The sequence below is a fragment of the Perna viridis genome, chromosome 8 (genome assembly GCF_037379345.1).
Source record: "Perna viridis isolate PV_CMFRI_1.1 ecotype Kerala chromosome 8, ASM3737934v1, whole genome shotgun sequence".
NCBI lineage: Eukaryota > Metazoa > Mollusca > Bivalvia > Mytilida > Mytilidae > Perna > Perna viridis.
The window spans coordinates 10,312,193-10,326,006 of NC_142452.1; the positions used below are offsets into that span (position 1 = coordinate 10,312,193).

General features: G+C 30.5%; 1 protein-coding gene across 3 annotated transcripts in view; it reads left to right on the forward strand.

Annotated features, from left to right (window-relative positions):
* Nucleotides 1–13,312, forward strand: part of LOC148609271 (sorting nexin lst-4-like) — a 43,937-nt gene extending 30,625 nt beyond the window's left edge. For 2 of the 3 annotated variants that reach the window (XM_088543369.1, XM_088543368.1), the window contains exons 10-15: nt 53–156; nt 1,571–1,674; nt 2,624–2,701; nt 5,121–5,287; nt 8,561–8,767; nt 9,506–13,312. In XM_088543369.1, the coding sequence (XP_088399495.1) occupies nt 53–156; nt 1,571–1,674; nt 2,624–2,701; nt 5,121–5,287; nt 8,561–8,767; nt 9,506–9,553 (708 nt within the window). In that variant the 3' untranslated portion in view covers nt 9,554–13,312. Of the gene's footprint in view, nt 1–52; nt 157–1,570; nt 1,675–2,623; nt 2,702–5,120; nt 5,288–7,007; nt 7,077–8,560; nt 8,768–9,505 lie in introns of those variants that run through there. The other variant, XM_088543371.1, reaches the window with a different exon arrangement.
* Nucleotides 13,313–13,814: the final 502 nt, after the last annotated feature.

Sequence of the window (13,814 nt, forward strand, 5' to 3'; positions counted from 1 at the left end):
AGGAGAAAAATTTTTATTTAGTAGCAGATCCTCACTTTATATGTACTTTCAGAAATGGAAAATTGGGAAGCGGAAAGCAGAAAAAGATGAGTTTGTTGGTTTTAAATTTTTCTACACATTAGATACACCAAGACAACCACTTGATGTTAGAGACGTGTGAGTTTTTATATAAACATTGTTTGCCCTTTATATATAAATGTGGCAAAAAAGAATCACAATGTTGATAGAAAAATCGGTTGTGGCAAAATCCATTATTTGTAATTTTCATTTTTTTCAAGTCATAAATATCTACATATCTTTTGTCCTGTCAGTAATACTGTGAAAGTACTTACCGGTATGTTCATATGTTCCAATTTATATGGATTTCCTGGCTGACTCAAACCACGAAATTATTTCCTGGTGATATACATATTTTCCATTTATTTGTAATGTGGGAAATGTTAAACCACACACTCAAGAATCCACAAATCAATGATTTGTCTGCTATTTACAAAATTGATATCCATGAATTATAGTGCTTTCACAATATTTGAATTAAAGGGAAAGACCACCTTTGCATTAGGTTAGGCTCTTATGATAAATCATACCCACGTAAACAAAAATAAAAAACCTTTAATGCAAAATGTGCTTTTATAAAATGCTCAAGGCTAGGTAAAGTTCGAAATTCTTGAAATATAAGTGGATAGCCGTCTTGCTGAACTCTCCTATCTGAAGGAAGATCATAGTCAGACTTAATTGATTTTTACCGATATCTTCCGATTGGCTTGTGACGTCACTTAGTCAATTTGGTACTGTTACCAGTACTGCAAATAATATGTAAAAGAATACTCGGTAAATATTTCTACGATCCTGTTTATCTTATCACCAAAAGATGATGACTTGTCAAGCTTACGATTGTACGAATGATAAAAGAGAAATGTTGTGGAAGATTTTTGACCAGCGACACACCCATTCTTCAGAAGTAGACATAAGATTTTCCTTACAAATACTAGTCATCTGGCTGCTAATCATGTTGTTCGTCAATGATGTCTGACATTTGCTTACAAGTTGTTCCTCAATCTCTTCTTCTATTTATTTTGGGTTGAAATTATAGTGGAAAAGTCCCAAATTTGCGATTTCTTCGGACATCGTAATCAATTACCTATTTACTTTCACTTTACAAACCGACTTTGTGACGTCACAGTTCAGCCGATCATGGTGGCACCCATAGGCATGTGAAATTGAAATTTCCTGCCTATAAATCTTGATTAATTAATTAAGAAAACGAAATTATTTTGTTTCAATTTAATTTTCATGAATAATTAACGCATTAATTTCGATCTTCATGACTTGCACAATACAATGATCTTCTCCTTTAATTAGGTGTCTTTGTAGATTTTTATTAATAATAATTCCAACTGTTCAGGATTCAAAATTTGCTGTATTGGCATCCATGTCACACCAAATTAACAAGTCCTTACATAAACTTGCTAAAATTGTTACCTTAATAATGCAACTCTTATTTTTTATTTGCTGTGTTTAAATATAAGATTAACTTGTTGTGTCGACTTAAAACACTTCATTTTTTCAGAGAGAGTAAAATGGAAACATTTCAAAAGTTTGTTAAAGGAATGGATGAAAATGTTAAAAATTTGATATCAGTTTTCCATGACAATAGAAAAAGACATACTGGGCGTAAGTAAATAAGTTTTTTATGGAAGGTTTGACACAGTATATACTTAATCCTTAGATTCAAAAAGTTTAATGGGAGTAACTTAATAAATTTCACCCACACTGGAGAACCTGTAAGCATATGTAGTGAATTTATTCAGTTTTGTAAGAACACAGAGTATAGATATTTAATTCAGTAAATTGGTTGGTTTGCATCAGTTTACAATTATAAATTGTAATGCTGTTTATAAAAAATGTAAACTGGCCCAAACCAGTTACTTTGTATAACCTGTTCTAAAATTAGGAACATTCCTTACAATTGGATTTCAGTTGAAATATTAATAATTGTGTAGTAATTAAAACACAATTTTTGGAGGGGGATTATTTGATTTGCAGATTGCGGAGCAATCCACATTAATGACGTTGTAGTACAAAGCCAGGTTATACCAAATACCTTGGTTTTCTCAAACAGAACCAACCAATCAGAAGGCTCATTGTAAATCAAATTTAATTATTTGCACATTAAGTTAAATAAAACATGATATGATATTTTGTAAAAAAAAAAAAAAGATGATTCTTGGAACAAGATACACGACACAGTACACAACTTTGTTGGTATTATACTTGCAGTGTATTTATTTTCATGATCAGTAGTTATTCTTGAAATTAAGTATTTGCGATTATTCTATAAAGCATAATAGTATATGGTAAGTTTTGAGATAGGCTTGTACACACGGAGGTGCGAAGGGTGTGATTGTATTCTTCTTTGAAAACCAACAGGCACTATTTAACTTGTTGTTTAGATTCAACTCTTAAAGTTAAAATTTTGGAAGGAAAACTCCTGGATTCCTAAGTTAACAGGCCTGTGACATAACATGAACTTAAATTCTTAGGAAAATGTATAAAAACTATAAATCGTAAAAATTAGTACTGCAAAAATAAGTACAATCACAGTTCTAATTTATATTTGCAGCTTTTAGAAAAGAGTTCTGCAGAATAGGTGGTGCCTTTAAAGATTTAGCTAATACATTTAATATGGATATTGGATCATGTAAGGTTACACTTATTATCACTATAATACTTCTTTTGGAAATATCTTTTTTCATGGCAATATGCAACATTTTATACTGAAAGCAGCAAAATATGGTTACCCAACAGGTCACAGGTTTTGTTGTATTCAAAGAACTCATATGGAATTATTTACAATGCTTTAATAGAATTTTTCTTTAAATTATATGATGAGACAAAATTTTAGATGGAAAAATATCAGATTTCCTTGAATATCACTGAACTTAGAAGATTTGACATCTTTGTTATGTATATACATAAACAACCAGAAATTTGAATATGAATGAAAAAAAAAGAATGGATTTTTTTCAGCTGAAAATAATGGTAAGGACTCTGGTCAGTCATGACATAATGATATTCCCCTCACTTCACTCCCCTGCAGCTTCGTTTTATACATGATAATTTAGGTCTCACATTTCTCCACCCATGTACTCTTTTTTTTTTTACAAAAAATATTTAATATTTTAATGTGTTTTTTTGACATATGTTTGATGTAGTGTCATTTTAACTAACTTTTAATGAGAATATTGTAGAGTCTAATCCTGTTTTTGTAAACAAAATATTTTCTTCCTTTAGAGGCAATTTTACTTGAAACTTGATATTTTTGGTGATTTTATTTTATATTAATATTGAGTAGTTGTTGGTATTAATATGGTAAATCAGTTTTAGTTTACATTGTTTGGGAGTGTTACTCATATACAAAAATGATTTTGTAAAAATTCATTATGACATACATATATGTTTTTATTATTTACATAGCAGAGATTTGCCAAATGTTCCCTGTGTAAAAAAATTTGATATTTCACATTGTTAAGCAAGTTCTGTAATTTCAATCTCAGAATCTCCCACCAAAACGTCACAACTCAAAATATTAATCCTCTGTTCACAAAATTTAAAATTTATGTTGAAAATTGCAATGAATAATGGAAGGAATCTATATGATAAATAGATAATCAGTTGGTTATGGTGAATATCCAAAATATGATCTTTCGTGCCAAGAACTGTTTAAGATTTAACTGCTGCACGGAACAAGTTCCGCACACTCTGACATTAAATCTAGGAAATTTTTGGCACTTGTGATCATATTTTTGTTATTCACTCTTTCCAAATATTTTTGGACTGATTCTGGTAATGTTTGAATTGTCTTTTTATTGTCTTTTTATTGTGGCAATGTTAGTGATACATATAAAAGAATTAAAAATACTGCCAATTAACTTGATAAATAAATATGTGGAAAACACATGTTCCAAGTACAGTGAGATCTATCCAGACACTCTTTATATTAATATAAATGTATTAGGGAATGAGAACACCTGTCTGAACGGAATCGACCAAACAAGTTTTGGTTTAGACTGGATTCATTGTATATGGGGTACACTCTTCTCGTTATACATACAATTATGTGACATTTTATTAATGGAAATGTCATGATGAGTTTTATTTTATTGGGTTTCATAAAAAATCTCAAGTTGAGAATTTCCTCAAGTCCTGTGTTTTCCTCCAATCTTCAATTTCAAGTGATCAGTTGGTCAAAATTTGAGTTGAGGATGGATTTGAGGAAAGGCTCAGTTTGAGATGTTTTATGAAACCTGACCCAGATGTTTTCTTACTTACCTTTGAAAGAGTGGAAGAATATAGCCTAGCATTACTGGCAAACTCTTATTTTGATTTGCTATACCTTTAGCCTTTTACATATAAGCTTTCATTACTACTTCTGTTTTTGAGAACTATGTTAGATTATTCTTAACAGAAGTGCTTGCAATAAGTAGAATTTACTGCTTAAATAGATCTTTGGTTTGTTTGGACATTGGTATGAATTCATAGTGGGGGTATTTATAAAGGACTGGGAGCTTTGATTGGTGAAATTATAGAATCATTCTCTCCAAATTATTGTTAAATCATAGATGCTCATTTCATCAATCGTTTTTTAGTTAATTGGTTTAAAACAATTTGGTAACTTTCATATTATCAAAAGCAAAAAATTCAAGCATTCCAAACTCAACGTTACAACCAAAGTTTATAATTCAACTCATATAGATTGTTAAACAATTTTATAGGGTACCAGATCAATTGACTTCATTATAAGGTTTTGATCTGATTTTTTTGTGACATGATACTCAATGGATGGGGTTTGTCCAAATTGTTCTTAGCTCTGAACCAAATGATTGCAATATTTGATACATGTTTCCTGCTATGAAATCAGATTTTACTTTTAAAATGCAAACTATATCCAGATAGTATCCTTTGCATGACACACATGCAACTAAACATTTAAACAGTTATTAAATTTTGTGGTCCACAATTATAGCAAGAAATAGAACAATAAAATGCTAATATCTGGACACTTTGATCCAGGTATGTTACAGTGATTCAGGTATTAATTATAGGATTTTACTTGACAGATTCTCGTGATTTAACAGCAGCGATAGATTACACAGGTGATACCTATAATCAGATTGGTGAAATGTATGCTAAACAACCAGAAAAAGATATAGACCCTACACATGATTTATTGTATGAATATAAAGGCACTTTATCTGTTTTCCCTGATGTTCTTAAAGTTCATGAGGTAGGTTATAAAGATACACTTAAATTAAAAATTTTATTTGTCGTGATAAATACATTTCTTATATAATATCATATTAATTTTAGACAATATATTACCTGATACTCCTATGTGATTTGGGTGCCTGCATTTTCAAATCATTTTCAATTACATCAGCTGTATGCACATGTACTATAATGTTAAATAGAAACTTTGTTTCTATGCACTGATATATTATATACTCAATTGTGGCATTGTAATTTACTTTGATTTGTGTCAGGGCTTCAGGGAGAGATTACTCTGTCACCTGAAATTAATAAAGTATTCAGTCCCATTATCAATAAATTAGGTTATGAATTTCCATCATGTTGATTGTATAGTCTTTTTCAGGCCTCCTTTGAGATATGACTTGATATTTGGTATATAGATACATGTATATCTAGATGTTAGAATTTTGTTCAACTCAAATGATCTTTGGCTAAGTTATGGCCCATTGATTTTTTGTTTTGGTCAGAGTTACAGTTTTTTTGCTGTCATTTTGCAGGCTGTATTGGTTTATGTATTTTCTATATGTAATACTTAGATAATCTTGTTATATTCATGATAAGTTTAATCAGGTTTTACATTGATTAATTATGATCCCCAGGACAAAGTGCAGGAGCATATTGTTCTTGTTTGATTTCTAATCATTGTTGTATTATCATTGAATCAACAAATTTAAGGTTCCATAAAAAAGAACCCCCTAAAAGTGTAAGTATAGTAAAGTATAGGTGGGTACACCTTTAAAAAGCATTGAGCCATTAAGGCCAACTAGGCCTAGAAATAATCTTTTGGTTCTCATTAGTTCATTAAGGCCAACTAGAAATAATTTCATTGTTGTCATCAAGTCATTAAGGCTAACTAGAAATAATTTTTTGTTGTCTATTGCTAACTAGAAATAATCTCTTGGTTCTCATCAAGTCATGAAGGCCAACTAGAAATAATTTCTTGGTTCTCATCAAGTCATTAAGGCCATCAAGAAATAATCTCTTGGTTCTCAAGTCAAGTCAATTCAGGTCAAGTAAACTTTATTTAAAGTCGATATATCAAACAGGAAACATAAGCTCTATACAGCTTTTAAAATCAACATAAATAAACACAAGACATACACACAAACTTAAAGCAACATGACATACAAATTATAAATAACATGCAAGTAATCAAGCACACAAAAAAGCACTAAATTAAAAGCAATGCAGACTAAATTTAAAAGCAGATCCTGCTAAGCAGCTAAAAGCATTAAAATTAACACGCCAGCAAAATTAAAATAATAAATGAAATATTTTAAGGAGATGATGTTGCATCTATCAGTTGGGTAAGCTAAACTATTGGCAAAAGGATCAAGAACATCCCTTCCCCTCTCACTTATTTATCAAACTTTGAAATTGATCAAGTCCCATGTCCCCTCTTAATACATAGCTGACAGAGTGCAGGCAATACCTGGTTGTGTTTACTCTTGGTATGTTCACCAAATTTGTATACCTAAAAGTGTAAGAACTTTCTTCAACAGTTATCATGCAATGTAAGTATACAGGAATAAGTTTGTTTATTATTTTATTGACATGTATTGATAAAGATCTCAATTGTCTAACTTTTAAGGATGGCATCTTAGACTTTATTAACAACTCCTCGTATGTACTTTTATCATCATTATAAATAAAGCGTAAAGCTCTTTCTTGAATCTTTTCTAACTTTTTTTGTACAGCTTGCAGTACAAAAATGCTATACTAATGGACAATAATTGAAATTTGCTAGTGTAAAAGAATAATATAATGTAAGTTTACCAAATTTACTGTGTTGATTTCCAATTCTTTTTAATACATTTAATTGTTATGATGCCTTTTCACTTACATTAGAGATATGGCTGTTAAAGTTCATTTTAAAATCAAATGTTATATCAAGCAGATTTTCCTCATCTTCACAGAGGATATCATTTCCATCTAAATTAAAAGTAATGTTCTCTTTTTGAGTCTTACTGCCAATCACAAAAGGCTGAAACATCTACCAAACTTGGGGTTGCCCCTTTACAGAAACATGTAGATTCTTCAACAAGTTTGTAACATCAAAAACATCACATAGGTCTTTCAGTGGTGAACTCTTTTTCTATGTTTAGAATATTGCAGTTCAAGTCTCCAAGTATCATGAAATTATCATAGTTAAAAGTTATTTTATCCATGTATTTTGTAAGTCATTTGAGAAAACACTGTCAGTCATTGATGGTGGCTTATGTGGGCCACAAATATACCATTTTCAGTTGTTAAGAATAAGTTCTATATCTATTGACTCTATTTGCTCAAATTCAAGGTGTTTCTTTTTCAAGTCATTCAGGCTAACTAGAAATAATTTTTTGGTTCTCATCAAGTCATTAAGGCCACCAAGAAATTATCGCTTGGTTCTTATCAAGACGTTAAGGCCAACTAGAAATAATTTCTTGGTTCTCATCAAATCATTGAGGCTAACTAGAAATAATCTCTTGGTTCTCATCAAGTCATTAAGGCCATCAAGAAATAATCGCTCAGTTCTCATCAAGTCATTAAGGCCAACTAGAAATAATTTCTCGGTTCTCATCAAGTCATGAAGGCCAACTAGAAATAATTTATTGGTTCTCATCAAATCATTATGGCCAACTAGAAATAATTCCTTGGTTATCAGGCCCTCCTTTCTATCTATTGAAGGTATTTTCGTTGCAATATCAAGAATATGAAAGCAGAAAAGCACCTCTCATGACATTTTTATGGCTATAATAGTGTGTCATTCTTGGCAATAAGATAGTAAAAAGAAATACAGTCATGAAAAAATGGCTTTAACTTAAAATGGTCTATTGTGGATGATGCATTTTTATTATTTTGTTCTATAGATGAAGTTAATTATTGAATGTTTCTGTGTAACAAATTTCAATAATTCAAATGTGAAATAAATTCTGTAGTTTCACTTGTGATCTTTCTCCTGCTAAAATGTCATATGGTCTTGTGATGTAACCTTTATTTGATGGCACTAATGATTTCTGAAATATCAAATTGCTGATCACAAAATTTAGGGTAAACAATTGGTAATCATAAGTACCCAAAATATTATTACTTGTGCTGAGAAAGATTTGAGATTTAGTTTGTGCACAGTAGTTCCTTGCATGCATTCGATTGTGGCAGTTTTTACATTCATGATTATATTTTAGCTTTTCACTCTTACCAATTATTTATAATTTAAACATGTATTTCATTTTGTTAAAATTATGAATTCATTTTTCAATTAACTTTATAGGTAGCTTTAAGTAAAACTAGGGACTGTGTCAAACTACAAGAAGAGGGGAAAATGCAGGAAAATGAAGTTACAAATGTGATACAACAAAGTGACATTATATCTTATGGAACTATGGCAGAGGTTCAAAACTTCCAGAGGCAGAGAGTGGCTGACTTCAAACATTCTATGCAAGTGTATTTAACAGGACAAATAGACTTCTACAAAGAGGTAAATAAATTATATCATCTTGGTCAGGACTTGATTTTTTTCTTAAGATTACTGAAAATGGTTTCCCTTTAACACTTAAGATTTTGCTCAATCTGTGATCTTTCATATTTTTGAGTAACAAATGGTCAAAGGGCTGAAAACGTAACATTCCAACTCCTGGGCCACACAACCCAGTTGCTCTGTGGGCAGAGAGCCCTAGCCCCCGACCAGGGTTCTGAGCCCCATTTGGTCGCCTTTTACGACAAGTTTAGCGCTGCTGCCGACCCATTCTTTCGATACCCGGACATAACTTTTTGAAAGACTGCATTTTAAATTTTTTTTGTCTCATTTGATTCTTTTTTGTAAATTGTCTTTCTTTACTAGGACTTTAAAAAGTGTATGTGATCCATGTAAGCCCCCTGAGAGCACATCTTTACTTAATTTAATTTCAAAATATTGTGCAATTTGTATGCAAATCAGTTATTGTGTCCATAATGAACTGTAAGTCCTTACATTGAAGTGTGTCAAAAACTAATATTGTGTCCCCAAATGAGCAGAAATCAGCTGGCTGCGGTCATATCATACTGTGTTTAGGGAAGCAAGAAATGGACAGCACCTAAGTATATTTCAAAAGCATGTTCTGTAGAAAAGTCATGTTTTCTAATCTTGTTTCTGTGGTTTTTAGGTAACTCCCCTTATTTTTATTCAGTCCTCTTTAGTCTTATGATATTCATGACATTCTACTCTTTCCATTTTTAGATAACAAGGAAGCTAGAAGATGCTCTTGCCAAAGTTGACAATTCATAAATAATGCCATTAATGACTATTTACGTTTAATATACTACACATACTGCTCATGATAAACCAGTGGGAGAATTGGTTTTATTAGTGGTTATTGTTAGCATGATATATGATCAACATCAGCTGTTATGAGTTCTGGTATTCTCAAGATATAATTAACAATTTGAATAGAACTAGATGCAATATACATCATCATTCTATTAAAAAGATAATTCAAGATCAAAACTGATACATGTAGCGAACTTATTTTTTCTTGATTTTCAGCTGAAAATTTAGTAGGTTTTACGAAGGAGGTAGTTTGGAAACATTTTTGAGTTAACTTTTGAAATTTGCAATTTCACAGTCTATAAAATTACCCATGTCATTTGGTAAATGAACTAGTTGTCTTTTCATAATCATTTATAAATTTGACATTTGATTTACTTTTTGTAGTACCTTTAAACGTCAAACATTTTTTTCATGTTAGTTTTGATTTAACATGTTTAAAGTTTTGAGAAAATATTTTGACTTCGATAAAAAGCTTGCATTACAGACTAATATATTAATTTTGCTTTCATCTGGTCTTAATTCAGCTTCTTGAATTAGTTCACAGTGAATAATGGAAAACCTTCAATGAATTTGTCTAAAATAGATGGAGAATATTTATTATTCATTTTAATTGTAAATACCCATTTTTATAAATGCACAGTTTTTCAAAAACATAAAGGTAAAGCAATGTTAAAAAATGTATACATCTGCCATGCTGAAGGGAGACCAGTCCTCGTGAATTTGTCTATTTGGCATTAAATTGAATACCGCTATTTATTAGAGAATACTTCTGCCCATGGTTGTCTTTTCTAGGATTTCCTACAATCATACCTACTTCCTAAACTAATGAGCATTTCTATTACCACTGAATGGGATCCATATTGTCATGAGTCCTAATGATTGAGATCTGACTGTAGTGCCAAAAACTTGAAAAATAGTAAACATTTTCTTAATAAATTTAAAGTCCCTGGATTTCAAAGCATCCTAAACAAATAAGATTTTGTTCAGACTTGAGTAGATTGCTTAGTTTTGTGGCACAGGGATCAGGTGAATATATGTTTTAACACAATACACAATAGCAAGACACATGATTGTTTGAAAGTGTATTGTTATTAAACCATCGTCATCCTCTGTAAAATCATTTGTGTAAATTCATAATTTCTCAGGTCAAAACTATTTGTAAATGAAATCTTTTTGAGAATACGACATTTTTTATCATGTTCCCAAAGTTTTATATTTACAAGATTGTGTGTTTAAATTAGATATATACTTGTTACTATACTGTCAGAGAGATTGTTTTATGCAAGTTGTGCCTTTCATCAAATATTCCATGTTTTCATTTTATTCTTCTCCCTCCAGTTACCGGTAATATTTTTCAGCCATAACCAATCAATTCTTGTTATTTTAACTTCAGCATTGGGTCCTACACAGGCAAATGTGCCACACATGAGAATGATATAGTTTGCATCATATGATTATCATATAAATCGAGCACCATATGATAATCATGTTTCAGTATACATATGATTATCATATGATAATCATATATTTTTCACAGACATATGATTGTCATATGTTTTTAAGCCAAAATTACCATATGAGAATCATGTGACTGTCATATGTTCAATATCATATAATTGTCATATGATTACCATATGAATCGAGCACCATATGATTATCATATGTGACACATCTGGCTGTGTAGACTATGCCTTAAAACCATTTCCTTGTTTCATGAATATTACTACGGTGTAACCCTTAAAATATAGTGCAGCTTACATACCTACTATAAGCTAGTGTTTAGTTTTTCTATTGTAAGGAAACATACACATGAGACTTAATAAAAGTCCATAATTTAGACTACTGAGACTTGGGATGCATTCTATTTTACTGTTTGTACCTATTGAACTACAGATTTGTGTTCTATTATTGGTTCATGCAAAGTGGTTGGTCTCACAATGAATCAGATGAACAGAAGGTAGAATTAGAGAACGTGGGAAAAAATATTTGGTGTCATTTCTGCTGCTGTAATCTTAAATTGGTTAATAGTCCATCTTATATTAGCCTGAAATGTTCATTTTATTTATAACCCTTGTTTAATTAACCAAATGATAAGAAATATTTGTACCTACCTAATAGTGATGGTTCATCTCAATGCTATAATTATTATACCTGAACCTCTACATGTTTTCTCTGGTTTTGTTATTTTGACACCTTTTTATTTGAGAAGCAGGTACAAGAGAGAAAAACTGATAATCATACTAGTCCTATTTATTTTATCTATTGCTATATATTATTGTATAATTAACATACAGCTATGAGGGTGATAGAGCAGTTTGTTACCAACTGGAGGCGAAGGTGACAATGTAATTCAGGGGTTAACAGACTGCTGTATCCCCGTCTTAGCTATATGCTATTTACTTCATTATACTGCATGTTCCATTTTCTGGAGAGGGTATTAGATAAAAGAACTATCACCCTCTGAGACATGTGATAGAGCAGAATATTGCCCTCGTATTTAACCAATCAAAATACAGAAAATTGACATGAAGTATAATGAAGTGCTTTATTAATCTTTAGCATTAGTAAGATTAAACTAATTTGAGGAAGGTTTGATGGTGGATATTATTTTAATGGATGATGCAAGTTAACTATGTTTTATCTTATATGTAGTAACTGGTTAGATAAATTAACAAGAGTTCCTTGTGATAATATAGTTATTTCAAAAAGGTAAACATGACATTGAAGTAAGAGGGTAATTAAAAATGTATAGATATTTTTATCTCCTTGATTTGTTTAAACTAAGATAAAACCATAGCTCCATTCCATTGTTTGGTGAGAGTTATTTCCCCTGTGTATTTGTATGTGATAGTGTTTGGATGAAATTTCGTTTGTTTCTGAAGGTATTTGTTGTGATTTTTTTTCTTCTTTTTTCTAACAATAAAGTAGTGCTTATTAAATTATGACATAACAACATGAAGCACTGATGTGATATTTTACCAGGGCATTTAAGTTGTTATAAAAATTTTATTTAATGTACTTTTTGTTCCAAATGTATTTGTTTATACAGTTGTATAAGTATTACTTTTATACTGAATATTTTTTTGGAAAAAATATGGAACAAATCGATTTTACTGCATTTTATGCCGGAGTATAGTATTGGTTAAAACAAGGATGCAATTATTCACTATTGATAATTATCGTCTTGCTTTCAACAACATTAATGTGGGCAACAGTCTTATCCTATTTGTCATATGTTGTCAATTTCTTTTTGAAATAGGATGCTAATTGCGCAAACACATAATTAAAAAATGAATTACCGTGCATTTGTTGTTAAGTGAGAAGTGTGTAATTGACAAATTTTATGAAGACTACTAAAAAAATTAGTTTTGACTCTTTTGATAACCAATGATTAAATACCCTTTCCACTTTTGTATAGCAGACTATAGTCTTAGTGTTTCTTTTTTATTTAGTACCCTTAGATACCTTATGAAAATGGACTGATATTTATTTTTTTCTTACCATAGTTTATATGGTATAAATATCTGAAGCCTGACCTTTGTCCTTTTTTTACCCCTGGTAGTTGTGGGGAAATTCATTCTTGACCTATGTATTATGATACTGTCATCTATTTGTAGTTGTAAAATTGTTTTCTGTTATCATCTGTTGTGCTATGAATACATTATTCAAAGTATTTTATTAAATTCTTTCATAAAAAATAAAAATGATTACCCATTAGACTTGAGTATTCATTGATTGCATAGAAATAAATAAAATTTTCTGAATAGATGGGGGGGTTAAGTTAATGGTCTTGAAATTAAACCTGGAGATTTAGTAGTTAAAAGAATTTTAGAAACTCTGATTGCATGTATATCCTTCAAATCAACACGTGTTATTTATTCAAATATATTAAGGCAATTTATTTCTTCGTTTGAAATTCAAGATATTTTACAATAATCTTTTACTCTGAAAAGTATTTTAAAAATTACTGACCTTGCTTAATGGCCTCATCCTACATTTTAGCCAACTTGTGATGTTTAAAAAAAAATATTAAATACATTAACACATGCTGTAGAAATGAAAGAAATTCTTACGTTGAATACATGCATAACATCAGACTAAGAATCTAAATTGTACTTACTAGTAGCTACAACACCAGAGAAACATATCCATAGCTTATCTGTAGCACTTTTGAAGTATGTAACAGTGTATGGCAACATGTCAATAGTGTTTTACTAGC